General features: G+C 66.9%; 9 protein-coding genes across 9 annotated transcripts; 4 read left to right on the forward strand and 5 right to left on the reverse strand.

Annotated features, from left to right (window-relative positions):
- Nucleotides 1–64: 64 nt before the first annotated feature.
- On the forward strand, nucleotides 65–3,302 carry FA09DRAFT_327872 (hypothetical protein). The gene is made up of 3 exons (XM_025741560.1): nucleotides 65–314; nucleotides 461–560; nucleotides 619–3,302. Exons 1-3 carry the CDS (start codon nucleotides 198–200, stop codon nucleotides 3,030–3,032), a joined length of 2,631 nt encoding a protein of 876 aa, XP_025600722.1. The 5' UTR covers nucleotides 65–197; the 3' UTR covers nucleotides 3,033–3,302.
- Nucleotides 3,303–3,314: 12 nt separating this feature from the next.
- Nucleotides 3,315–5,310, reverse strand: FA09DRAFT_358515 (putative KIN28-cyclin-dependent ser/thr protein kinase). The gene is made up of 5 exons (XM_025744970.1): nucleotides 4,691–5,310; nucleotides 4,474–4,592; nucleotides 4,223–4,409; nucleotides 4,010–4,159; nucleotides 3,315–3,931 (listed from the first exon to the last, which is right to left on the reverse strand). The coding sequence occupies exons 1-5, from the start codon at nucleotides 5,168–5,170 to the stop codon at nucleotides 3,662–3,664; spliced, it is 1,206 nt and encodes a 401-aa protein (XP_025600723.1). The 5' UTR covers nucleotides 5,171–5,310; the 3' UTR covers nucleotides 3,315–3,661.
- Nucleotides 5,311–5,723: 413 nt separating this feature from the next.
- Nucleotides 5,724–7,724, forward strand: FA09DRAFT_327875 (mitochondrial carrier). The gene is made up of 4 exons (XM_025741561.1): nucleotides 5,724–5,996; nucleotides 6,286–6,510; nucleotides 6,704–7,506; nucleotides 7,559–7,724. The coding sequence occupies exons 1-4, from the start codon at nucleotides 5,790–5,792 to the stop codon at nucleotides 7,599–7,601; spliced, it is 1,278 nt and encodes a 425-aa protein (XP_025600724.1). The 5' UTR covers nucleotides 5,724–5,789; the 3' UTR covers nucleotides 7,602–7,724.
- A 175-nt stretch (nucleotides 7,725–7,899) lies between these two features.
- FA09DRAFT_327878 (hypothetical protein) lies at nucleotides 7,900–10,793 on the reverse strand. The gene is made up of 2 exons (XM_025741562.1): nucleotides 8,791–10,793; nucleotides 7,900–8,723 (listed from the first exon to the last, which is right to left on the reverse strand). Exons 1-2 carry the CDS (start codon nucleotides 10,350–10,352, stop codon nucleotides 8,165–8,167), a joined length of 2,121 nt encoding a protein of 706 aa, XP_025600725.1. The 5' UTR covers nucleotides 10,353–10,793; the 3' UTR covers nucleotides 7,900–8,164.
- A 1,641-nt stretch (nucleotides 10,794–12,434) lies between these two features.
- Nucleotides 12,435–15,772, forward strand: FA09DRAFT_304592 (hypothetical protein). Its single transcript, XM_025740473.1, has 5 exons — nucleotides 12,435–12,758; nucleotides 12,877–13,517; nucleotides 13,578–13,636; nucleotides 13,782–14,882; nucleotides 14,945–15,772. Exons 1-5 carry the CDS (start codon nucleotides 12,544–12,546, stop codon nucleotides 15,647–15,649), a joined length of 2,721 nt encoding a protein of 906 aa, XP_025600726.1. The 5' UTR covers nucleotides 12,435–12,543; the 3' UTR covers nucleotides 15,650–15,772.
- FA09DRAFT_186432 (hypothetical protein) lies at nucleotides 15,358–17,223 on the reverse strand. The gene is made up of 8 exons (XM_025739368.1): nucleotides 17,099–17,223; nucleotides 16,863–17,036; nucleotides 16,572–16,800; nucleotides 16,322–16,462; nucleotides 16,236–16,269; nucleotides 16,062–16,179; nucleotides 15,897–16,007; nucleotides 15,358–15,838 (listed from the first exon to the last, which is right to left on the reverse strand). Exons 1-8 carry the CDS (start codon nucleotides 17,192–17,194, stop codon nucleotides 15,686–15,688), a joined length of 1,056 nt encoding a protein of 351 aa, XP_025600727.1. The 5' UTR covers nucleotides 17,195–17,223; the 3' UTR covers nucleotides 15,358–15,685.
- A 132-nt stretch (nucleotides 17,224–17,355) lies between these two features.
- On the forward strand, nucleotides 17,356–20,204 carry FA09DRAFT_327882 (hypothetical protein). The gene is made up of 6 exons (XM_025741563.1): nucleotides 17,356–17,560; nucleotides 17,617–17,906; nucleotides 17,987–19,096; nucleotides 19,150–19,329; nucleotides 19,385–19,657; nucleotides 19,711–20,204. The coding sequence occupies exons 1-6, from the start codon at nucleotides 17,425–17,427 to the stop codon at nucleotides 19,867–19,869; spliced, it is 2,148 nt and encodes a 715-aa protein (XP_025600728.1). The 5' UTR covers nucleotides 17,356–17,424; the 3' UTR covers nucleotides 19,870–20,204.
- On the reverse strand, nucleotides 19,836–22,157 carry FA09DRAFT_358521 (Hydantoinase B/oxoprolinase). The gene is made up of 9 exons (XM_025744971.1): nucleotides 22,009–22,157; nucleotides 21,916–21,952; nucleotides 21,567–21,859; nucleotides 21,216–21,499; nucleotides 21,051–21,162; nucleotides 20,931–20,995; nucleotides 20,748–20,879; nucleotides 20,405–20,696; nucleotides 19,836–20,348 (listed from the first exon to the last, which is right to left on the reverse strand). The coding sequence occupies exons 1-9, from the start codon at nucleotides 22,091–22,093 to the stop codon at nucleotides 19,909–19,911; spliced, it is 1,740 nt and encodes a 579-aa protein (XP_025600729.1). The 5' UTR covers nucleotides 22,094–22,157; the 3' UTR covers nucleotides 19,836–19,908.
- Nucleotides 22,158–22,281: 124 nt separating this feature from the next.
- On the reverse strand, nucleotides 22,282–24,708 carry FA09DRAFT_327883 (putative VAC8-vacuolar membrane protein required for the cytoplasm-to-vacuole targeting). Its single transcript, XM_025741564.1, has 4 exons — nucleotides 24,457–24,708; nucleotides 24,150–24,236; nucleotides 23,847–24,083; nucleotides 22,282–23,793 (listed from the first exon to the last, which is right to left on the reverse strand). Exons 1-4 carry the CDS (start codon nucleotides 24,476–24,478, stop codon nucleotides 22,436–22,438), a joined length of 1,704 nt encoding a protein of 567 aa, XP_025600730.1. The 5' UTR covers nucleotides 24,479–24,708; the 3' UTR covers nucleotides 22,282–22,435.
- Nucleotides 24,709–24,871: the final 163 nt, after the last annotated feature.

Below are 24,871 nucleotides of genomic sequence, written 5' to 3' on the forward strand. Positions count from 1 at the left end.
CGCTCTCTGCCCGCTGCGCTGCGCTGCCTCAGCGACGCGTCGCGCCCGCCGCTGCTTGACTCTCGACGACGACGACGGGCAACCGGAGTTTCGTCCCCCACCGCTCACCTCTCCCACACACTCTCCACTCCTCTCTTTGGCTCGAGCTGTGCCGGCATCCTCGACTTGCTGTTCGCACACCGCGCAGAGCAGAGACCATGTCGCACGCACCTCGTCGCCCCGCGCCGCCGGGCGCCACTGGCGGCACTGGGGCCGGTGCCAAGGGCGCACAGCAGCAGGCAGGCGGACGCAGTCGTGGACAGGACATCAGCCATGTGAGTGGCCAGCGCCATGGGGCTGAGGGCGCAGCGAGGCGTGCATCGAGAGCCGTGGAGCGGCATCGCTCCGCTGCGCGCCATTCAGCAAACCTGGCCGCCACTGCGTCGGCCTGGGCACGCCATGCTGATCCTCGCCGCCGCAGCTGCTCGCCTTCACGCTGCCGCCTCGCGCACGGCCGCCGCCCGCCGCGCAGCAGCGGCGCTCGCGGCGCAGCGGCTACAGCGTGCCGTTCAACAAGGAGCGTGAGTGGGCGCCTCTCGCAGCTGCCACCGCCTGCATGTGCTGACAGCTGCATGTCAGGCTATGTGAACGCGCAGTACCGCTTCCTCGTCAAGCCCACGGGCGACTACACGGCCTACTTTGCCGATCCCGACATCTACCTGCTCTGGGCGGACATTCTCTCCGTGCTCATCCCCACCTCCTCCGCGCTCTCCTCTGCTTCGCTCTCCGGCAACAACACTGGCAGCAGCAGCACGGCGCCGCATCTCGAGACACACGAGGGCGCCGCCTGTCCCATCTGCCTCTCGCCGCCCACGGCACCGCGCATGACCAAGTGCGGCCACGTCTTTTGCTTTCCGTGCATCCTGCACTACCTCTCCTCGCACGACGAGCCCGCGTCGGGCGGCAGCAGCGGCATCAGCACGCCCTCGTCGCGCCCCGGGGCGGCGCCCGGCACGCACGGCTCGGCCCTCGTGCGGCATGCGCCGCCGCCCACGCACACGCCTGCGCCGCCAAAGTGGAAGCGCTGCCCCATCTGCTGGGACGCCATCTACGCGCGCGACGTCAAGGCCGTCACGTTCCACGATGCACGCGCCATCGCACAGGAGCACGAGGCCGCCGTCGAGTTGCCGCGCGCCGCCCCACCGGACGGAGGCGAGCGCCTGACGATGCGTCTCATTGAGCGCCCACATCTCACCACAATGGCGCTGCCGCAGTCCTCGACGTGGCCGGCGGCGTCATTTAGCGGCAGCAACGAGCCGCCGCTGATCCCACATCACTCTGCGCCATGGCACTTCCAGCCCGACGTGCTAGGCTTCGCCAAGCTCATGCTCGCCACGCCGGCGCTGCTGCTGCAGAATCTGGCGCGCGATGCCGCCGAGCTCGGCGCCGAGCGACAGCTGCTGCTTGACCTCTCTGGGCCCGACGAGCCGAGCCTTGTCTTCGTGGCGCTGGCGCTCGAGAAGGTCAAGGAGCAGATGCAGATGGTCGAGCGCGATCTCGACACGCAGGCCGTACGCGAGGCAGAGGCGCAGGCGCATGCTGAGCTGCGCGAACATCAGCTGCATGAGCAGACGCGGAGGGAACAGGAGGAGGAGAGACGTCGGGCGCGCAAGGCAGCGCTGCCCAATGGCAGGGATCAGAACAGCGAGGAGGCGCCTGCGCCTCAGCCCGGCGAGCAAGATGCAGCAGCGCCAGAGGCAACCGAGGGGACAGAGGAGTTTCTCGCTCTGCGCTTTGCCGCTGGCGGCGCAGTGGCGCCCGCGCAGGAGGAGACGCCATCAGGACGGCTAGCCTCTCGGCCACGGCCGGCACGGCGCAACCTCAACCCGCCGTCGCCGTCCTCTTCGTCCTACTTCTTCTATCAGGCGGCATCAGGGCAGCACATCTACCTGCATCCGCTCGACATCAAGATCCTGCTCTCTGAGTTCGGCTCGTACGCGCGCTTCCCGCGCACGCTGCGCCTCAAGATTCAGGGCGCCGACGAGGGCAGCATGAACGAGGAGCTACGGCGTCGATGCAAGTACCTTACGCACCTGCCGACGGGCACGGACGTGGTGTTCGTCGAGGTGGACTGGGAGGCCATGTCGACGCCTGCTGCTGCGGCCGGCGAGCAGGACATCGTCGAGGCGCCACTGGTGCGCAAGACAACGCTGCAGCCTTACGAGCAAGGGCTGCGGCAGCGCAGACACAAGCGCCGCGACCGCGAGCGCCGCGACGACCGCGCAAAGCTGCGCTTCGAGGAACGCGAGGCTGCTGCACGGCCGGGCGGCGCCATGGCGGCGGCCAGACGCGAGGCCGCCGTGGCGAGTCTGGCCGAGGACCCGGAGCTCGGCTTCGGCAGCAGTGTCGGCTCGAGCGTGGGAGGCGGAGGCTTGGCGGCGATGAGCTCCTCGTCGGCGGCTAGCAACGGGGCCTCGCCAAGCTTCCGCGAGGCAGCGCTCTGGGGCGCCGAGCGCGACTTTCCCATCCATCCCGGCGTCACCGAGGTCTTCCCGCCACCAGCTGTCGCGCGCATCTCGCCCTCGCGTCTCGACGAGCCTGCGCTGCCGCAGACGGTGTGGGGCACTGCGGCGGCACGTCCTAGCTTCGCCGCCACGCTTCATTCGTCGAGTCGCCGTGCCGTTGAGGAGGAGCAGGAGGGACCCGACTGGGGCTTCCTCGAGTGGGAGGACGACGTGATCTCCGGCGGCCGCTCGGGCGCGATGCGCGAGAGCCGCGGCCTCAATCGCCAGACGCCAAGGAGCGGCACCAACACTCCCAAGTACAGCCGCAACCCGAGCGCCACCAGTCTTGCCAGCTCGACGAGGCGTGCGCCGTCGACGACTACCAGTGCCGCTGGTGCCGCCACCGACGACGCGACGTCGACGACGAGTGGCGCAGAGGGCCAGAGGTCCGACGCTGAGCCTGCTACGCCGACGCCGGCGCAGAGCAAGAAGGCGAAGCCGAAGAAGAAGAAGCTCGTGCTCACCGCCGGCGGCCGAGGCATGGCCTGAGAGGCCCGCCCTCTGTCCCTGCATCGTGCTTGGCTCCACCAGCCGCCATGTACTCTGCTTCGTCTCTGCTGCACGACCCGCCCTGCCTTGTAGATCGCCCACGCCATGTCTGGCCCCCTGCCCCTCTCCCGCCTTCTTCAGCCCGCCACACATGCTTCTCCCACACGTCAAGCTCCTCCTTCCCATGCCATGCGCGCCGCCTCTGTACCCAGCATCCACCCACTCGGCCCTTCTGCCAGCACTGCAATCACCATCATCCATCGTCACGCCTCCCTCCTTTGTGCGTGTGATGTGTTGCCGCGGGATACAAGTACAGATGTGTCGTGTGTACGTAAAGGGAAAGGAGACGAGCCGGTTGACGCGAATGCGTGAGCTCGCAAAGGGGGCAGCGACACACGAAGTCGAGGGTGTTGCATCTCGACATGCTGGCGCAATAAGCCATCGCTTGTCGCGCTAGCGAGTCGAGATGTAGCGTACTACTTCGAGTACGGCGGCCCCTTTGCGAGCCCATGCACGCACACGAACCGGCCCGCCGCCGTCGGCTTGTCCGACACCAAACGCTCGAGCCTCGCAAGAGGGACCGCGTGAGCTCTGGCCCCGTCGACAGGCCTCGCGCGAAGCAGCAGCGCCTATTCGAAAGCCAGTTTCCTCGCGATCCTCCTGCGCTGCTCGTCCCTCTCCTTCTCATCCAGCGCGCGCTTCTTCGGGCGCGTCTTCTCCTCTGCTGCCTCTCCTTCGCCGGCAAGACCACCACTGACGGCGCCGGCGCGCCGGCGCGAGTCCTTGGTCTCGGAGTCGGAGAGGAGCACGTGGCCGGCTGGCACGGCGGCTGCGTGTCGTGGCAGGTCGGCGAAGGGCGTTGGTGAGGGTGCGGTGCGGAAGTAGGCGTGGTGCAGGCACTGCAGCAAGACGAGGAGAGTCAGCAGTTGGACGTAGTGTGCAAGGCGGCTCGAGCGAGAGACGATGCAGCAACTCACGCCGTGTGCACTGAGTCGCCGCATCGGGTCGTACAGCAGCAGCTTGGCGAGCATGTCAAGCGTGTCGGGCGATGCGGCACTGAAGAGCTGCGAGAGGTCCTGCTTGGGATGCTGCTCGAAGTTCATGTAATGCGGCAACGACTTGTGTTTCTGTCCGATGCACGCATCAGCCCATGCCCTCATCTGAGGCTTGCAGTGAGCGAGCCAACTCACCAGCCACTCCTTTTCCGTCGGCGTGCCCAGCGCGCGGAACACGACCGTGAGCTGCTCGAGGTCCGACTCGCCGGGCAGGTACGGCAGACGCAGGTGCAACTCGGCAAAGATGCAGCCCACGGCCCACATGTCGACGCCGTAGCCGTAGTGGCGCGCGCCGAGCAGCAGCTCGGGGCTGCGGTACCATCTGAGGAGCAGCGCCACGCGTTAGCTGAGGCGTCGCAAGTGTGTTGCAAGCGAAGAGGACGCACCGAGTGACGACTTGATTGCTCATCTTCTGTCCCGGCTCGCCTGCTCCACGCGCAAGACCGAAATCGGCAATCTTGAGCTCGCCCGACGGCGCAATGAGCAAGTTATTCGGCTTCAGATCCTGCAGCACCGAGCATGAGTCAGTCATGCGCTGCCCAGGCGAGCCGTCGCACCGGCCAGCACGCCAGATTTTACTCTGCTGCCCGTTCAGCCACTCACGCGGTGTAGGCAGCCGTTGCGATGTGTGTACTCCAAGCCACGGCACAGCATCGCCATCCAGCTCTTGATGTCCTCTGGCCGGAACAGAATGCTCCTGTCCTTGATGAGTGCCTCCAGATTCGTGTCGAGGAACTCGAGCACCAGATTCAAGCTCGGCGTGGCGCTGCCGCTGCTGAACACGTCGACGAGGCGAATGACGTTGGGATGCCGCAGCTCGCGCAGGAACTGCACCTCGCGCAGTGCCGTCATGTCGAGGCCGTCGGCCGACGAGACGATCTTGATCTTCTTGATGGCCAGCTTCTCGTTGGTGGCGAGATCGCGCGCGAGGAAGACGGAGGCATACGTGCCTTCGCCGACCTTGGCGAGCTTGGCGTAGCGCGCTCGTGTGGTCGACGCAGTCGGTGGGAGCGCCGAGGTCGAGGCGACGGCATTGCTGCTGCTGCTCGCGCTGCCGCTCGGCTGCGAGGCTACGGCGGCCATGCTGCCGCTGTCTCGGTGCGGGCTAGCGGCGCGTCGCGTGCGAGAAGCGTATGCTGCAGCCGTGAGCTGTTGGCAGCGAGCGTGGAGAGTAGAGCAGCGGCGCAGGGAGAGCAGAGCAGGGGCGGAGGGCACGGCGGTGGTGGAGTGGAGGCAAGGGCCGTGCAGCGAGAGCGACGGCGAGCGAGTCGCGCCTGGGAGCAGCCTTGGCCGCTTGGAAATGCGCGTCCCTCTGGCGCGTGAGAAGTGGAGCGCTGCGCCAGCTGTGCCTCCCGCGCTCGTCCCTGTGCTCTCGCTGTTGGCTGAGCATGAAGAAGAAGCAGCAATGCTGCAGCAGAGATGATCTTGACGCAGCGCTGCCGACTTGTGACGGACGAAGCTCGTCAGCCGGACGCTGCCGGGCGTGGGATGCGGAGCGGCGGCACCGGCTCGGCGCGCGCTTGGCCCGCCTTGCCCGGCCGGCCGGCGGGGCGCGCGATCGTCTGCTGCGCGATGCCATGTGCGTGCAGCGGCCAAGCTTTGCCTCGCCTTCCCCGCATCGTCGCACCCTGCTGCAGCTCCACCTCCATCGTCTGCCGCTCCCAGCCTCTTCGCCTCGTCTCTTCGCACTCTTGCACTCGCCATGGCCGCGCCGCCGCCCGTGTGCGAGACGGATGCACACGCGCCGCACCCGCCGCCGCCCGTGCTCGCCTCCACTGCAGCACACGACGCCCTCGCCTCGGGCTCCTCCTCCTCGGCCCCCACCGAGGGCCGCCGGAAACGCATCGACAAGCGCAGTGCAGACTATGTCATACGCAGCGGCATTGCCGGCGGCGTGGCCGGATGCGTGGTGAGTGCTGGGCGCAGCACGAGCGATGGCTGCAGGGATTGGAAGGGCTGGTCCGCAAGAGGAGAAGCAGGAGCGGGCAGAGCCAGGAGCAAGGAGAGGCAGTGGATCGACATGCCGTGCAGCCGCGGAGCGATGGACAGCGATCTGGTCTGCCGACAGCTGCAGGGCCAGGTGGCAGGCACCGTGTGTGGAGGCAGCTCGGGACGTGCTGGGCCGCTCCGCGCCTCTGTCTGGCCGGCCAGATCCACCGTCTATGCTGCCGCGATGTTGCATGCTGACACCGCACCAGGCCAAGACAGCCATCGCCCCGCTCGACCGCGTCAAGATTCTCTTCCAGGCGCAGAACCCCGAGTTCCAGAAGTACAGCGGGCGCTGGACGGGTGTCTTTACGGCCGCCGCCAGCATCGTCTCGACGCAGGGCCCCGCTGCGCTCTTTCAGGGACACTCTGCGACGCTGCTGCGCATCTTCCCGTACGCGGCCATCAAGTATATGGCGTACGATAAACTGCATTTCGTGAGTGGCACGAAGGGAACGGCCAACTCTGGAAGAGAGGGTGGGCTGGAGGGTGGACCCCGGTGGAAGCGGCGGGAGCGAAGGTCAGCTGCCAAGCTGAGAGAGCACCCTTTCAAAGCCTAGCCATGGCTGTGCAGGCGAGCGCATGTCTGTGTTTTGCGGCGCTTGACTGACCAGCTGGCCTCGCCCACAGGCGCTCATGCCGACGCCCGAGGCCGAGACATCGGCAAGGCTCTTCCTCGCCGGCTCGTGCTCGGGCGTGCTGAGCGTCTTCATGACCTATCCGCTCGAGCTCATCCGCGTGCGGTTAGCGTTCGAGACGAAGCGCAAGCGGCAGTCGGGCTCGTTGGGGCGCATTGTGCGCCAGATCTACCGCGAGGGCAGCACCGAGGCGCCCTTCTCTGGCGATGCGCGGCGACGCGCCGGGCGGGCAGCGGGCAAGGCGGCTATGCCCGCCAGTGCCGGCCTCACGACGAGCGCCGTGCAGGCACAGGCCATCGCAGCGGGCGCTACGGCCGCATCTCCTGTGCCGCCGGCACCACCAGGGCCGGCGGTACAGGCTGCCGGCGCGCTGCTGGCCAAGTGGCCCATCCTCAAGTTCTACCGCGGCTTCAGCGTCACCGTCATGGGCATGATCCCGTACGCCGGCACGTCGTTCCTCGTCTTTGGACGCTGCAAGACGCTGCTGCAGAGCGCCTTTCCGCAGCCTACTGCCACCGACTCGCGCGAGCTGGCGGCCCGGAGGCAGTGGTGGTGGCCCAGCAAGACGGTCATCGACCTCTCGGCGGGCGCGCTGGCGGGCGCCATCAGCCAGACGGCCGCGTACCCATTCGAGGTGGTTCGCCGCCGCCAGCAGGTCGGCGGCATCATCCGGCCGGGCAGCATGCTCGGCATGAACGAGACGGCGCTGTGGATCTGGCGCACGAGCGGCTGGCGCGGCTTCTATGTGGGCCTCAGCATTGGCTTCCTCAAGGTCGTGCCCATGACGAGTATCTCGTGAGTTGCTCTTGGCGTGTCGCTCTGCAGCCGCACTGACGCCCGTGCGCAGCTTTGCCGTCTGGATGGGCATGAAACGACAGATGGGCATCTAGGCTTGCAGCAGCAGCGCATCGACGCCTTTACACCTCAACACGACTGCGGCCCGCATCTGCTGCTCGTCACGCACGCATATCCTCTTTCCTCCTAATGCCACGCATCGCACCTTGGGCGCCGACGCACGATGGGTGAGATGATGCAGCCTTTTCATTGCAGATCGGACACGGAGCGTGTGGTATGAGGGGACATCCGAAGGAGGCAGTGGAGGGCGCACGCAGATGCCGGGCGTTCTTGGGCGCGCCCGCAAGCGCGCGCGCACCGAGAGCAGGGGGTGCAGGCGAATGGAGCCAAGTGGGGTAGAAGAGCCGTGAGACGGAATAGAAGAGGGATGAGAAGACGAAGAAGTGGAGCAGGCCCAAGGGAAGAAGAGAAAAAAGGGGTCCATGGGGAGAGAGGCATGAGGCACTTGTGACGCCGGCAGATGGAGCAGCAATGGAAGGAGCGCACGAGGTATGAGAGGTCTAGCACAGCGACGAGGAAGACTCGAGAAGGGCGGCGGCCATGCATGCGGCACGCGCAGAGAGAGAATGCGAGGGACATCTGCAGCGGGCGACGGCGGCTATCGCACATCGGCGTACAGGACGAGCTTGGCGCCGCTGGCGAGCCACTCGCGCAGATCCTCGTCGTCGCTGAGGCGCATGAGGCCACTGGCGCCCGGCTCTGGCGCCTGCTCGCGGTAGCGCAGAATGGCCAGGTCAGAGCCGAGGCGCTCGCGCACCTTCTCCAGCAGCGCCGCGTGCGTCACGTTTGGCGGCACGCGGATCGCCACGAGGTCGTCGTTGGCGCGGTGGAAGATCTTGATCTTGATGAACGGCGGCGCGCCTGCTTGCGGCGCCGGCGGTGCCTGCTGCGCATGTGCAGAAGTGCCCGAGCCTTGCGAGTCGACAGTGGTGCCCGAGTGCTTGCGCGACATGGAGCCGTGCGGCTGCAGATGTGACGCTGCGCCGCCGCCGGCCGAGCGCGCTGCCCCACTGCTGCGCGAGTCCGTGCCCGACTGTCCCGAGTTGCGCTGCCCGCCGCCGCTTGACCGCCCGGCGCCCATGCTGAGTCGGCCCACACTGCGCGCCATGTCGTCCACGCTCGAGCGCGGCCCGACAGGCTGGTCCTCTGCGTATTTGCTGCAGAGATGCGTCAGGAGCCGAGGCAGAGGCAAATGCGCGCGCGCTGCGCGTTCTCTCCACTCACCTCGTCCCGTTACTTGGCGGCACCGGCGGCCGAGCCTCGTCCGCCACGTGGCTCGACAGGTAGTCATACTCCTGTCCCAGCTGGTTCGCGTCCACCTTCTGCCTCGCCGCTGCCGCAGCCGCCGCCTGTGCCTGCTGGCTCAGCGGATGCGTCGTGCAGTGGTCTCCGGGCCGCGGCTCGAAGAAGAGACGCACGAGCTCGGAGCGCAGGATGTACTGCGGCAGCGCGCACAGCTCGACGATGTACGCGTCGAGGTCGTAGCGCCGCTGCGAGGTGATCACATCGTCGACGGTGTCGAGCGGGCCGGGCATCAGCGGCAGAATGCGCTCGCTCGGCTGCCCATTGGCATCCACCTCGCGCCCCGCCTCGGCAGGGAAGTGGTCGAGCAGCGCGATCTGGAACTCGTAGAAGTCCTCGTACAGGCGGTACAGGATCAGGTCGCGCTCCTCGCCTGCCGGCGCGCGCGGCACGCTTGTTGGCGCAGACGAGCTGGGCCCTGCGACGTGCGCGGCCTGGATGCGGAACCAGTAGTCACCCTGCTCGTAGTGGAACGAGTCGACGGTGGCCGACGTGACGATGCCCGCCGGCAGCGGTTCGCCCGGCGGCATGCCTGGCGGCAGCTCGGGCTGGCCCTGCTGCTGTTGCTGCTGCTGCATCTGTTGCTGCTGCGCCATCATCTGCTGGTGCTCCTGCTGCTGCTGATACAGCAGCTGATCGCTGTGCTGCGTCTGCCCGTAGCCAGAGTCCTTGCTCGGCGGATCCGGCGCTGGCTGCCCGTACGGCGAGTCGTTGACGGGCGCCGCGCCCTGGAAGTCGAAGCGGCCCAGCGGAATCGTGTTCTTCTTGTAGTCGGCCGTCATCTTCTTCCACTCCTCGACTTTTGGCACAGCGCCGCTCTCGATGAGCTCCTGCACGTTCTCGACGACGCGCCCCGTTGTCAGATCCTTGATCTCAACAAACGCCACGGGAATCAGGCCTGGCCCGCCGAGACGCCCGATGGGCTTGGCCACGAACCACTCGAAGTTCGACTGCGCAATCACGATGATCGACTCGCCCGCCTTTGCCTCGAGCTCGTCGGCACGCTCTGCCGCAAAGTCGTACTTGACGATGGCATACATGCCGCCGCCGCCCTTTGCGGTCACGGCGGGCGAGGTGGCACCGCTGCGCGCGCCCATGCTGCCCGCCGGCGGCGCGCCGAGCGTCGGCGAGCTGAGCGCACTGCCGCCGCCGCCGCCAGCGCCCGGCGGCCGGTTGTTTGTCAGCACGTCAAAGTAGGCTGCAGGCACGAGGCCGCGCGCATTGGTGATGGGGTTCGTCGCCTCGAGCCAGTCCGGGTTGCCGGCCTCGTCAGAGAGCACGTGGAAGAAGTCGCCCTTGTGGAAGCTGAGCTCCTGTGGCGCGCGCGAGCGGTAGTCGCGCGTGGCGCGGATCACCTTCTTGGGCGGCTGGATGGACACGGCGTTCTTGACGCCCGTGAACGTCGGCGGCGCCGAGGCGCCGGGCCGGCCGCCCGAGGTGCGGTCCTTGTTCAAGGAGCGCCGGAAGTCCTTGAGACCCTTCATGGCCGGCGGCTGGCAGCTGGAAGCAGCGGCGGCAGCAGCAGTCACAGGGCGCACAGGCGCTGCTCAGAGTGCGGCAGAGCGGGCCCAGACGTGGCGCAGCGGAAAGGTGCTGTCGGCCGTCTGTCTGTGCGGCTCAGAGGCGAGCGAGCGGGCGAGGCGGTGCGCGCGTAGAGCGAGACACGCAGACGCAGCGGATGCAGTGCGCGCAGAGAGATGCGCTCCTGCTGGCTGCTGCAGAGCACTCGGGCTACGTGCGAGCTGGCCGAGTGCGGCGCGGCGTGGAGACGAGTGTGCGTGCGGATGCGCAGCGGCGAGGCGGCGGCGCAGACGAGCAGGCAGCGGCGCAGAGGTGCGCGGCGAGCGAGGTATAGGTGAGAGAGAGGCGCGAGGTATGAAAGAGAGCTGCACACGAGGCAGAGCTGGAGGATGAGGCGGGAGGGATGATGGCGGGAACACACGAAGCTGGCCGAGGCGGATGCGCCGTGATCTCAGCGCAGGCTGGCGGCGCGCCAGGGAGTCGCGGGCGTAAGCGCGCCGCGAGGCACGCGCGCGCGTCTCGCGGCTGCCGTGCCTGAGCCCTCACTCTGCCCAGCTCTCACGCCAACGGCCGGCTGCCAGCGTCCATCACCGTGCGTCTAGCCTCCTTCGCACCTCCAGCCGGCGAACCATAATCTAGCTCCAGATGGACGCATCGGCATATAGGCTGCGCTGGCAGCGGCAAGAGCGACCGCGCTGCCAAAGCATCCGAGGCGGCCGCATCCGCGCGCGGCGCCGAGGTGCACGCGGCGGGCACAACACGCCTCGCCCTCGCGCGCGCGGCTGCATGCAGCGGGAACGGCGCCGCCGCCGCATGCGACGAGCGGCGCGCGGCGCCGTGTGGGCCTGGCGCTGGCGGCGCTGCCTCCATCGTCCTTTGTCGCTCCTCAACTCCGCCTCGCCGCCCATGTGGGCCAGATCGTCTGGCCCACATGGGCTCCCAGGCGGAGGTGCGATGCTTATGCTTGATGCGCCTGATCCGTTGGCCCGGGCGTCGAGATGGCGGGTACGCCTTGATGCTCATGCGCTGTGATCACAGCTCGCGCGCGGCGCGCAGCGAGCTTCCGACCTCCGACGGCCTCGAACTTCTTCGGACCCTGGCGCTCTGGCCGCCCATGCACTTCTGCCACTTTCGACATCCGTCACATGGCTGCTCGCTGTGAGATGTTCCCACATGGAAGCACCACGCCGATCCTCTCTGCGCGATGAGGCAGCCTTGCCTCGCGTGCTGCACCGACGCTCTTCCGGAAGAGGCGAGACTGTCCTTCCGGAGAGGACGACTGACCTCGTGCCTCACGAGCCATCGCTAGGTCAAGGTGCAGTCTCGGATCAGCGCCACGGCGAGAAAGCCGGTGCCTGCATACGAGGTGGCTGCCTCGTCTGCCTCAGGGACGCAGACGGATGGACGGCTGGTGCGGCATGTGGAGGGCCACTCAGCACCAAGGCAAGCTGCTCAGTGCTCGGGGCAGCGTGGAGCGTTGTGAGTCAGAGTGAGGCTAGTAAGAGAGTCTTGGTGTCGTGCGGTACAGCGCTCACAGCTCCCATCTTCAAGTCAGCCCTTCAGTCGTTGGCGCTCGAGAAGACCGGCTCACACGATGCTCACCCGGACGCCAGGCCCGGCGACCAGTCCCAACAAGCGAAGCAGTGGAGTGAATCTGCCGCCTACTTTGCACTCGAGAGACTTGCTGAATCTGACATATGCCGCCTGAGCTACTCAAGGCTACTGACTTTGCAACTTGTGCCGTCGGTCGTAAGCTAGCCAGCCACACAGACCAGCATCGCTGCGCCCACCAGTCTCTCTTGCAACTCTGCGCTCTCTGTCTTCTTCCAAGTCATCATTAAAGAGCTTCGGTCTGCCCAATTTGAGAGCACTCTGAGGTTCCGCATGCGTACCGCAGTACAGCTTGAGGTTGCGTCGACGACAGGCGTGCAAGGCGTGGCGCGCTCGTCTGACGCGAGAGCGTGGGAACAGCAAGAGATGGCGGCAGCTGGAAGGCGTCAGCGGCTGTCACGCTGCGCTCAGAGTCCGCTGCGCCCTCTTCCCGACGACCACCTGCACTCCATTCTACTGCCTTCACCCACAGCGCTCGCTCTCAGCGCATCTCTGCCTCTACTCTAGGCTGCATCGCCGCCTAGCGCGCCGCGCCCGCCCAGCATGGAGTCCTCCCTCTCCCTCGAGGAGTCCAACAAGCTCCGCATCCAGCTCGGCCTCAAGCCGCTCACCGCCGACTCGGACGACGAGGCGGCGGGCGAGGAGAGCTCGGACCCGCTGGCTCGGCAGGAGGACACGGCGAACGAGAACTACCGCCAGCGCAAGGAGGAGGCGCGCCGCAAGAAGGAGGAGGAGGAGATCCGGGAGCGCATCGCCAAGTGAGTGGCAGTTCAGCGTGGCGGCACAGCATGCTACGTGCAGCAGCGCGTGCCATGTGCGGCAGAGCATGCTTTCTGCGGCAGTGGTATCCATTGGCTGAGACCGCTTCTCCTGCAGGGCACAGAACCGGCGCGAGCTGGCCAAGAAGCTGCGCGGCCCGACGCTCGGCGAGGCAGACGAGGCTGAGCCGGCGTCGCTGGGTGCGCCGAGCGGCAGCGGCGGCAAGGACACGCTCAAGTGGCTCAAGCAGTCGCAGAAGCGCGCCAAGCAGATTGCGGCGCAGCGGCTCAAGGAGCAGGAGGAGCAGGACAAGGCGGCGCAGGAGCAGTACGACACTGCTGACCTGGCCGGCCTGCGTGTGGCACACGACCTCGACGACATTGGACTGGCTGCCGGCGGCGAGGGCCGCATCTTGACGCTGCGCGATGGCCGCATCCTCGATGGCGACGAGGACGAGTTGATGGACTCGGCCATCAGCCAGCAGGAGCGCGACCGCGCCAATGCAGAGCGCAAGCGCGGCGCAAAGGGCTACACCGGCCTCGACGACGAGGAGTTCGACAATGCGCCGGGCAGCAAGCGTAGCGTGCTGAGCAAGTACGACGCTGCGCTCGGGCCCGATGATGTGCCGCCCAAGGCTGGCGATGGCGGCTTCCGCATTGGTGCAGAGCCGCTCGAAGACCGGCGAGCGAGAGAGGAGGAGCAGAAGGCAGAGGCCGCACGCATGCTCAACCGCACGGTGCTGAGTCTCGACTACAAGAGTGAGTGTGCTGCGAGAGCTGCAGTGCGGCGCAGTCTGTTGATGTCGTGCGCTTCTACAGAGAACGGCGAGGTCTCCGACTACCTGCAGGAGGGCGACGTAGGCTTCAAGCGGCCGAAGGTGAGTCAGCGCCTGTCATGCCGCGCGCGCGTTGAGCAAGACTGAACGCGCGCTCGGCCGCATTCTGCCGCATCTCTTCGCATTCTGACGCCAGTGCCTCGCTCTCTCCCTCGTGCCTGTTTGCGTGTGATCCATGCTCCCTCAGACCAAGAAGAAGAAGCGTGCAGCGACGCGCGTCAAGATCGAGGACGACGACGAAGGCGCGGCTGCTGCGGCGGGGCCGTCTGCTGCCGCGCAGGAGGATGCAGACATGGCAGACGTCAAGCAGGAGCCGGCCGCGCCGCGTGTGCCGCGCCAGCTCACGACGGAGAACTTCGTCGACGACGACGAGCTGGCCGCGAGCCTGGCCAAGGCGCGTCGCAGCAAGGCGAAGCGCACGCTGAACAAGATGACGCCCGAGCAGATTGCCAAGAATCGTGCGTGTCAAAAGCTATTGCAGCGATGTGCTTTTTGCTTACCCTCCTTTCTCTCAGTCGCCGCTCAGCGGGAAGCAGAGGCAGCAGACCAAGGCGACGATGCCGCAGAGCCGGCGTTCGCGGGCGCTACGAACGGCGACTCGAAGGAAGGCCTGACGTTCGACGACACGAGCGAGTTTGTGCGGACAATACAGACGCGCGACTCGTCGCCCGGCACGAGCGCCCGGCGGGCAGCAGCGGCGGCGGCCTCCTCATCTCGCCGCCTGGCCGAAGCCGAGCGTCAGATGCGCGAGGGCAGCGGTGGTGCCATTCCGCGCATCAAGTCGGAGCCGCTGGAGACCGACGAGACGCACGCTGCGTCGAACGGCGAGCAGCGAGTGCGCGTCAAGCAGGAGGAGAGCGAGGCTGGCGACGCGCCGCACGAGGACGGCGAGATCTCCGACGAGGAGATGGCCTACCTCGATGAGCTGCCCGTGCCCAAGGCCAAGGATGCCGACGGCGTCGAGATCGGCGCGCCCGAGGGCCTCGTTTCGAGCGGCATGGCGGCGACGCTGGCACTGCTGCGCAACTCGGGCATGATCGAGGAGGTCACGCCGGAGCAGCGCGAGCGCGAGCAGAAGCAGAAGCAGTACGACGCCTGGCTCGAGCTGCGCCGGCGCGAGGACCGCATGCGCCAGGCGGAGCGCGATGCCAGCAAGGCGCAGGGCAGCTCCAAGGACCAGGCGACGCGCGAGTACGAGAACCGCATGCGCGAGGCCGAGGATGCGCGCCTGGCGCTCGAGAAGTTCAAAAATTACAAGCCGGACATCGACATCAAGTACCACGACGAGGTGCGTGCAGTCTTGCGGGAGAAGAGGACGTCCATGTGCTGACCCTCTCCCCTCTCCCACAGCACGGCCGCGTGCTGAACAAGCACGAGGCATGGAAGAATCTCAGCCACGTCTTCCACGGCAAGATGCCGGGCAAGAAGAAGCAGGAGCTGACGCTGCGGCGCATCGAGGAGGAGCGCAAGCGCGAGAAGATGACGGCCGGCGACACGCCGACGGGCATGAGCCGCGCGTTCGCCGAGCGTGCCGAGCGCTCGGGCCAGGCGCACATGGTCATTGGCGTCGGCGCGCGCAACAACGCGCCGCAGGACCTCGACCTGCTCGGCCCCAACATCGCGCGCGAGCCGGTGGGCAAGGGCAAGGGCAAGGCGCGCGAGGGCACTGCAGACGCCGCCGCGCCCAAGGGCCCGAAGAAGGCCAAGGGCGGCGCCGCCAGCCGCGTGGCCGAGTACGTCGACGGCCTCTCCTCCGTCATGTCTCTGCCGCAGGGCACCGACTCGCCGTACGCCGCCAGCCCGCCGCCGCCCGCATCGCCACCGCCGCCTCCGCCGCCCGGCGGCGAGGCACCGCCGCCGCCATCACCCGCTCCCGCGCCGCCGAAGCCGACGATGAAGCCGGCCTTTGCGCCCGCACGCGCCGTGCCCGTCGCCACGAGCGCGCCTGGGTCGGGCGCCAGCACGCCAGGCATGCTGGGCGGCGAGAAGTTCAAGCTGAGCTTCGGCAAGCGTGCGGCGCCCGATGACGCTGGCAACGCAAGCAAGCGGCGCTGATGCGTGTGCGGGTCTGCAATGCATTGCCCTTCTATGCTAAAATGGCTCCTCGTCGAGCGTCGTGGTGAGCTCGACCTGCGAAACGCCGCCGAGGAAGTCGGTGATGCGCACGCTGTCGAGCGGACGACGGAAGAGATCGGTGCGCACGCCCGGGTCCGAGTGAATGCGTGCCGGGTCGTAGCTGTTGAACTGAAGAGGGATGAGGTCAGGCGGCGATTTGCAAGTGCTGCTGCGCTGCCGTGCTCACGAGATCCTGCATCGTCCGCTCGGACGTCTTGTTGACGTCCTCCATGAAGTCGAGGATCTCGAGGGTGAAGCGGTCGGACATGGCGATGCCCAGATCGTCGTCTGTGCCGTGCTGCTCGAGTGTCAGCAGCAGGCGAGCGCGGCGCGGAGCAAGAGGCGCGCTCACCGAGTACGAGTTCTGATCCTTGTGGCTGCTGCCCGTGGCGAGCACGTTTGGCGAGTAGATCTTGCTGTACATCGTATTGGCCTGGCAGGTGTCGATCATGAAGAAGAGCTCGTGGTAGCTGAGGCCACAGTCAGCGCATGCCATGTGGCAGGCCAAAAACTGCAGGCGACTCGCCGCTTCTTCTCCCACATCTGCTCGATGGCGTCGGCTGAGAGCTGCGTGTCAGAGCTACGTGGGCACTTGCTTTCTAGTGCACGCACCCAGGTCAAATGCCGAGATCTCCTCGTAGTCCTGGAACTTGAGGAACTCGTCGCCGCCGTGGCCCGTCATGTACAGGAACACATTGGAGCGTGCGTCCGACTCGAGCCGCTTCGAGCGCGGCGTGTTGGCGGGCACTCGTCCTGCGGTGTGGCGTCAGCGGGCCTGAGACGAGGGCAGGAGCGCATGGCCCATGCCGGCAGTCTGCGGCTCCTCGCCGCCTCCCACTGAAGAGCTAGCCTCTGGACTCACCCGTGAGCACGCGAAGCACAGCCTCGACCGTCACCTCGTAGCCGCGATAATCCACCTCCACGTTCTGGCCGTACAGGTCCAGCACACGGCCCGGCTCGGCCCACACGTAGCCGGGGCTGCGGTTGCGCGCATTGCATGCGGCGTCGTCGGCCAGCATGAGGATGATGTGGCTGTCGGGGATGCCGAGGCGCTTGATGGTGCGGTACATGCCCAGCGTGTTGGCCATGTGCTGCCGCACGCATGTCAGTCTGCCGCCATAGCCCTCGCTGCCCTTCACACGGCCGCACTCACGCGGTAGTTGAACCAGAACTTGCTCGCCGACACGAGCACGGCCCAGTTGTTGGTATGCCCGCCATCGGCCGCCGCCAGCGTGCCCGCCTGGCCGCGCGCAAAGAAGCGCTCCAGCTGCTCGCTCTGCTCGGCACTGACGTAGAGCGAGGGCGCAACGAGGGGCGCTGCGATCGCCTGTGCCACGCGCAGGCGTGTCAGAGGGCCCTGCTGGGTGAGACGTGCGATGCGCTACTCACGGCCAGCGCCAGCGCGATAAGTGCCGAGAAGAAGCCAGACACAAGCAGCAGACGCTGTCTCCGCCGTGTGCGTGGCGCAGGTGAGGGGCCGGACATGCTGCGCTGTGCGTTGCGGTGTGGTGGCTGGGAAGCAGGCGGCGCCAACGGGTCCGCGGCCGCACTTCGCGTCCGTGCGTTTCGTGTGCTTCGCTTGGCCGCGGTCAGAGGGTGCTCTGCTCGCGTACAGCCAGCTCTCCATCTCACTCCATCATCCCTGCGACACCACATCACCTTTCCTCCTCCGCTCAATTGCTGCGCGCCTGGCGTCTCGCTCTTACGCGGCCGCCATGGCAGACCAGATCGCCGCCTTTGCCGCCTCCACCGATGAGGCTGCGACGCCGGCTCGCAGCAATGGCACCGGCGCAGCTGCAGCAGGTGCCTCGTCGGCCGCCGACTTCTCCACGGCACTGACCTCGTGGCGAGGTGAGTGCTGCTGCTCTTCGCCTCTACTTCTGTTTTCTGACAGCAATGCCCGGCAGAGATCTCGCTGCCCACGCTGCTGGCGCATCTGGGCGAAGTGGGCCCCGCGCTGGTGCAGACGCAGACCGAGGGTCTCATCTCGCGCAAGCGCCTCGCCGAGCAGACGCGCGAGTTCCGCAAGCTGCCCGACGAGGCCCGCGGCGATGCCGTCAAGCCGCTGCTCAAGGCCTACCAGGCTGAGATTGACGCCCTGACCACGCGGGCCAAGCGTGCCGAGAATGTCTTCCTCGGCGTCGCGGACCGCCTCAAGGGCGCGCCGGATCCGCACTACTGGCTTGAGCTCATGCTGGTGAGTGACAGGAGCGCCTGGAGATGGAGGATTCGCGATGGCGCCGATGTGATGAGCAGCCTCTGATCTGTCGCTTGCAGGAGCAAACGGCGTCGCTGCAAGACCTCGAGTCTCTGCGCACGCAGCACGCCGCCCTGCAGTCCGAGACGAGCGCCCTGCGCACGCGCCTTGCCGGTCTCTCATCGCTCGAGGCGGAGCGAACGCGGCTGTCAGACAAGGTCGCTAGCCTGGAGAAGGGCTTCGAAGCGCGCGTCGCCGAGCGCACCTCATCACTCGAGGCTTCGCTCTCGGCACGCTGGGAGGAGCGCGTGCAGAACCTCGTGTCGCGCGAGAAGGATCTCTCTCGCGCCCTTGAAGTGGCGCAGTCACAGCTCAAGGAGCTGCGGGCAGCCCATGCTCAGGCGACGGAGCGCGAGGTGGCCGGCGCGGAGAAGGACGCCCGCGTCGAGGAGCTCGAGATGCAGATGGCCGCAGACGACCTGCGGCGAGCCAACGAGCGCATTGCGGATCTGGAGCGGCGCAACGAGTCGCTGCGCAGCGAAGTCATTCGCGCCCAGGAAACGAGCGGCGAGGAGGAGAGGCAGGCCGAGTGGGAGCGCAAGGTGGAGGAGAGCCAAGAAGAGGCAAGACGCCTGGCTGCGGCGCTCGAGGGCGAGGATGCGCGCAGCAAGCGCCTCATCGAGGAGGAGAAGCGCCGATGCGAGGAGAAAGAGCGGGCCCTGGGCGAGCGTGTCAAGGAGGTCGAGGTGCTGCGCAAGCGCATCGAGGGCATGCAGGACTACGACGAGATCAAGCGTGAGCTGCAGATCATCAAGTATGTCGAGTTTGCCGTGCAAGACGGCGCAGACGGGCCTGCCGCGCAAGAGGTGGAAGGCTCGGCTGCCAGCGCTGCATCGGGCGCCAAGCCGCTCGAGGCGCTGCTCATCGAGAAGAACCGCAAGCTGCAGGACGAGGCGACGACAATGCGCGTCGAGCACGAGGCGCTCAGCAAGGGCGCCAGCGCCTCGGCTAAGCAGCTCGCGGCGCTGCAGGCGGAGGTGGAGCGGCTGCGCGCACTGAACGTTAGGCTTGAGGATGACCTGGTCAACTTTGACACGGCGAGGCCTTCGACGAGCCAGGCGCGTGACAAGAGTAGCATGTCGGCAGAAGAGGCGCTGGCGGAGATGGATCGCATTGGCCAGGCCGCAGGGGTGAGTTGTCTCTGCCGCTGCAGTGCAAGCGGGTGCTCACACCTCAACCTCAGGGCTCCACCGCACAGAGCCGTGCTGCGCCCATCACGGATCGCGCCATCCCCTTCGCGCCGGCTCCAGCTTCTCCAGCGCCAGGTACGCCCTCTGCTGCGCCCTCCGGCGAGAGCAGCATCCTGCCCATCATTACCAGCCAGCGCGACCGCTTCCGTGCACGCAACGCCGAACTCGAAGAGGTGCGTTCCGCGCGGGTTCGAGTCCCTTCGACAGAGCTGACGTCGGCGCGCGCAGGAGCTGCGACGGCAGTTCGAGACGCTGTCCGAGCTGCGCAACGAGGTCAAGCAGCTGCAGACGGACAACTTGGCGCTGTACGAAAAGGTGCGCTACTTGCAGGCCTACTCTGCCACGGCAGGTGCCAGCAGCAGCAGTACGTCGGCCGAGCGCCACTATCCGCCGGCAGCTGTCAGCGCACGGCATCAGAGTGCCATCCGCATCGACGACGACGACAAGTACCGCGACAAGTACCAGGCCAGCATGAACCCCTTCGAGGCCTTCCGCGGGCGGGTCAGTGGCCTGTGTCCCTGCCTGGCTTCCCCTCGCTGACGTGCCACTTGCAGGAACAAATCGCCTCGCTGACGAACCCGTTCGAGCGGCTGCTGCACCGCGTGCTGCAAGTCGTGCTGGGGCATCGCCGCTCGCGCCTCTTGCTCATCGCATATGCCGCCTGTCTGCATCTGCTCGTCTTTGCACTGCTCTTCGAGATCGAGGTGTCGTGACGCTGAATGCATTGCTGCCCATCAAAGCGAGCCTCGGCCTTATGCGCCCAGCTGCTCTGCTGCTCGATCAGCAAGACTGCCGCGCGCGCCATGATGCCGTTCCTGCTTGCTGGGCTCGTCGTCTGCCTCACTGCCGGGCGCGCCCCATGCGCCGCCGCCTGGCGTCTCGACGATGATGCGGTCGAGGCGGCCCATGAGTGCCGTAGCCTTCGCGCCGAGGTTGACCTTGCGCTCCTCGTCGCCCTGGTGGCGCACCCACGTGTTGCGGCCACTCTGGGCATCGCCGCCGCCCTCCATGCCGAATGGCCGGTAGGATCGCCGCTCGCTGAGGATGCTGACCTGGATCTGCTTGTTGAGGAACTCAATCTCGCGGACCACGCCGTTGCCGCCGTTGAAGCGCCCCTTGCCGCCCGAGCCAGGCCGCAGGCTGAACTGCCGCAGCAGCACAGGGTAGTTGCGCTCCAGCGTCTCCGGATCCGCTGTAGGCAGAATGTGTCAGCCTGCACTAGACGGGCTGAGTAGGCAGGACACCCACTGATGCGCGTGTTCGTCATCGCCACGTGCACGCCGCTGGTGCCATGCCACGTTGGGCCAGCGCCGCTGCCGCCCGCAATCGTCTCGTAGTAGCCGAAGCCCTCGACGTGCTTGCCGTCGGCCGTCTGGCCGCCGCGGCCGAACGTCAGGTTGTTGCAGTCGCCCTGGCTGGCGGCGGCGGCCTTGAACGCCTTGAGCACCACATCCGTGACGCGCTGCGAGGTGAGCACGTTGCCGCCCACCACGGCAGCGTCGTCGCTGGGGTCCAGCAGCGAGCCAGCTGGGATGCGCACCTGCCGAAGTAGGTCAGCAAACAGCATGTCAGTGCTCCTGATCAAGCGCACCTCAATCGGCTCGAGACAGCCCTGATTGAGCGGGATCTCGGTCGAGACCATTGCGCGCAGGCAGTAGATGATGGCGCTGTGCGAGACTGAGCGTGGGCAGTTCGTGTTGCCGTAGACCTCTGGTCCGGTGCCCTGTGGCAGAGTCAGCGCGAGGCCTCGCAGCGCCACAGAGTAGAGTCGCACCTCGAAGTCAAAGATGGCCGAGCCCTTCTCAGGATCTATCGTGACTCGCAGCTCGATGGGCGAGCCTACATGGCGCCGCGTCAGCATCAGAAGAGCTGCTGCTCCCTCACAGCGACGCACCGTCGTCCATGTAGTCGCGAGCCCACAGCTCGTTTGAGCCTTGCCGTTCCGCCACCTCGCGTAGCAGATTGCGCACAGCAAGCTCGGCATTGTTGCGGATGTGCAGCATGTACTGCAGACAAGCATGAGCCACCAGCAGGAAGCGCAGTGCGATTCCTCACTCACTGCCTGCACAGTCTCCAGGCCCCACTCGTCGACCAGCAAGTCAATGAGCTGGACGCCCTTGCGGTTCGCCGCAATCTGCGCGTGCAAGTCGCTCTCGACATCGCGGAAGCAGCGCGAGCCACTGCAGCCGGCATACTGCGCCGGATCGTCGCACAGCAGCTTCACGAGAGCCTCGCGGTCATACACGCCCTTGCGCACGAGCTTGAAGGACTTGATCTGTGCGCCTTCCTCGTACAGCGTCTTGCTGGTCGGCGGCATAGAGCCAGGCAGGATGCCGCCGATGTCTGAACGGCAAGGGCTCAGGCCATGCGCGGGCCTGCCGCCTACCCCTGACCCGCCGCCTGCACTCACCAGCGTGATGCCCTCTGCTCGCGGTAAAGAAGATGATCTCTCCCTTCTTGCCGAACACGGGCGTGATGCACGTAATGTCCGGCAGGTGGCTGCCGCCCGCCGCCGGGTGATTCGCAAGGATCACATCGCCGTCCTCAATGGGCTCGCCAAGCTCCTTTGCGCGCGCAATCTGGTAGCGCACGGCAAAAGACATGCTGCCAAGGTGCACGGGCAGGTGCGGCGCATTGGCCACCAGGTCGCCCGTCGGCGAGAAGAGGGCGCAGGAGAAGTCGAGACGCAGCTTGATGTTGACGCTGCGCCGAGCGTCAGAGGCAGAAGGCCTGATGATGCAAAGCGGTAGCGCACTCACCTGATGGCCGTCTGCTCCAGACACCGTCCCATCGCCTCTGTTCGCTGCCCTCAGCCGATACTCTCAGCGGCCATGCACGGCAGCAGCACGCACCGGCGACGGACATGAAGCGCGCGGCAAAGAGCGAGAGCATGACGGGGTCGACATGCTCGCTACTTTCCGCAGCCTTGTCCGGCATGATGGGCGGTGCGGAGGTGGTGGTGCGGTCGGGAGTGAGCGGGAAAGCGCGGCGGATGATGTGGAGCAAGCGCAAGATGCAGCGCGCGAAGGCGCGGCGCGCGGGGAAGCAGGCGCACAGACCGAGCTCGAGGCGGGCAAATCGCCTGGCGAGGCGCCAGAGGCATCTCCCAATCAGGCCCGGCTCGCTGCAGATCATCGGATCGATTGAGCTCGTTACAGGACATTCAGACTATGGGTGAAGGGAGAGCGCGCGAGAGGGGAAACACGGACGGGTGAGGGTGGCTGCGCGGCACGGCACACCGACGCAGCACAGGGGATCATGGGGCACGGCATCAGCGGACTACCTCGAGTCCTCCGTCAGGCCGCCGCCCTCGTCGATGAGAATCTCCTGGATCTTCCGTGCCAGGCTGGCAATCTCGCCCTCTGCATCGGCGCCGTCGTCGCTGCCGTCGCCATTTGTCGCCGTGCCGCCCTCGGAGCCGGCGGGCGTGTCGGCGAGACTGCGGATGAGCGGCAGCAGGTGCGGCGAGGAGCGCACGTTGCTCTCCAGCTGCGCATCGCCGCTCTCGAGCAGCTGCACGATGGTCCACACGGCAATGTGCTGGAACGTCGTGTCGGCCGACTCGAGGAAGCGCACCAGATAGCCGTGCAGGCCGCCCTCGGGCTCGGACCAGACGGCGTTGAAGGGCGCATAGTCGTCGCTCTTGCTGCTCAGGTTGCCCAGCGCCGCCGCAGAGTTGCCCTGCACCTCCACCGACGGCGAGGCGGTGAGCGGGATGAGCACCTCGCAGATGCCCATCTCCAGCAGCTGCGGCTTGAGGTCCTCGGAGAGCGCCAGCACCGCCGCGCACGCCGTCATCTCCGACTGCACCGAGAGCGGCACGGAGAGCACGAGTTCCTTGATGCGCTCCACGGCGCCCGCCTCGACGATGGCTGTCTTGTTGCGCTCCGACGAGGCAGCGAGGTTGCGCAGCGTCGAGATGGCGTGGCACTGGATCTCCTCGTTGTCCTCGTGGCTGAGCAGGTCGATGAGCGGGTGCAGGAAGCCGGCATCAATGATGGGCGACTCGTTGAGCGGGTGGATGGAGACGTTGCGCACGCACGCCGCCGCCGAGAGGATGAGCGGCAGGAACGAGGAGCGCAGCAGACGCAGCAGCGGCGCCAGGCCGTTGGAGCGCACAATCTCGATCTGGTACTTTTCGTCCGACGCCAGGTTGCGCAGCGCCAGCGCCGACTGGCACTGCACCTTGAGGCTGCTCGACTCCATCAGGCCGATGAGGTTCTGCACGAGGCGCGGCTCCGTCTGCGCCAGCTTCTTGCGGTTGGCGCCGTCGACGGCAATGTTGCTCAGCGCCGTCGTGCAGTAGTACTGCACGTCCGTGTCGCTGCTGCCGAGCAGGCCCACGAGCACGGGAATGGCACCGGCATTGACGAGCTGCTGCCGGTTCTCGTCGCTGTGCGTCATGTTGAGCAGCGCGCCCGTGGCGTTGCGCTGCACGCGCATGTCCTTGGAGCGCGCCAGGCGCGTCAGCGGCACGAGGGCGCCCGACTTGGCAATCTTCGTCTTGTTGTCGTCGTGCGTGGCGAGGTTGGTGATGCAGCCGACGGCGTTGCACTGCACTTCGACGTTGGGGCTGAGCATCTGGCGAATCAGCGGCTCGAGACCGCCCAGCTTGACAATGAGCAGCTTGTTCTCCGCTGCAGGCGCCGAGGTCAGATGAGATCAGTCCGGCTCGCCACATGCAACTCACAGTTCACGGCCAGGTTGCCCAGCGCGGCGCTGGCGGCCCGCTGCACCTCCACGTCGTGGCTCTGCAGCAGGAACATGATGGGCTCGAGCGTGTCGCGGCCCACCTCGCGCACCTCCTTCTCGGTGATCTCGGCGAACGCCAGCGCCGCAGAGCGCTGCAGGTCGACATTGTCCGAGAAGCTCAGCGTGCTGAGCGAGCGCAGCGGGTCGCCCGTGAAGAAGTCCGTCTCCGAGCGGTCTGTGCAACGAGAGGCCCGGTCAGGTGTCTGCATGCGGTGAGCTACTGCAGCACTGCGCCACTCACTCTCGAGGTACTGCAGCAGGTCCGCAACGGCATCGCGCTCGTTGTCCAGCAGCAGCGGCTCGTACTGCGCATTGCGCGATCGTCCGCCTGCGCGCGGGAGCGAGTGTCAGTGCTAGGCGAGATGCGGCGCAGCTCAGCGCTGTCCGGAAGCACAACCTCCGGAATGAAAGCCCGCGCACGGCACAGCAGCAGCCGCGAGATGACAGTCAAGGTACGCAGAGCCATGCTGCCGTGCCGTGCGCTCAAGCCGGCCGGACCCTCGCGAGGCCGTTCGCGCCGCAGACGGTTGCGCAGCTAAGGCACTCACAGCAACTGCAGATGTTACCCATGGCGGCGTGAGGCAGCAGCGACGGGCGCTGCTAGATGTGTGCAAAGGCGCGGCGATAAAGGCGGGACGAGACGGGGCCGACACTGGCACGCAGGCAGGCGCGCACGTGCGACGAGCTGCTGGCGCAGGCGGCGGCGTCTAGAGCGGACAGCGGCAACACGGGCGCCTGTGGTCCGGCTTTTGAAGAGAGAAGTAGTGTGAGAGACGACGAGTCGAGGCAGACAAGAGAGTGTGAGGCGAGCGTGGAGGCGGTGAGGGTGGAGCAGCAAGCTCCGGCGGCGACGGCGCTCGGCAGCGAGCAAGCGCAGCGCCGCCATCACACACGCCGCGCCGGCCGTCGGGCCCGCTGCGACGCGCGCCGCACCCGCCGCGCAGCAACGGCACACGCCCCGCG

This window comes from Tilletiopsis washingtonensis (assembly GCF_003144115.1).
Source record: "Tilletiopsis washingtonensis strain MCA 4186 unplaced genomic scaffold FA09scaffold_3, whole genome shotgun sequence".
Classification (NCBI taxonomy): domain Eukaryota; kingdom Fungi; phylum Basidiomycota; class Exobasidiomycetes; order Entylomatales; genus Tilletiopsis; species Tilletiopsis washingtonensis.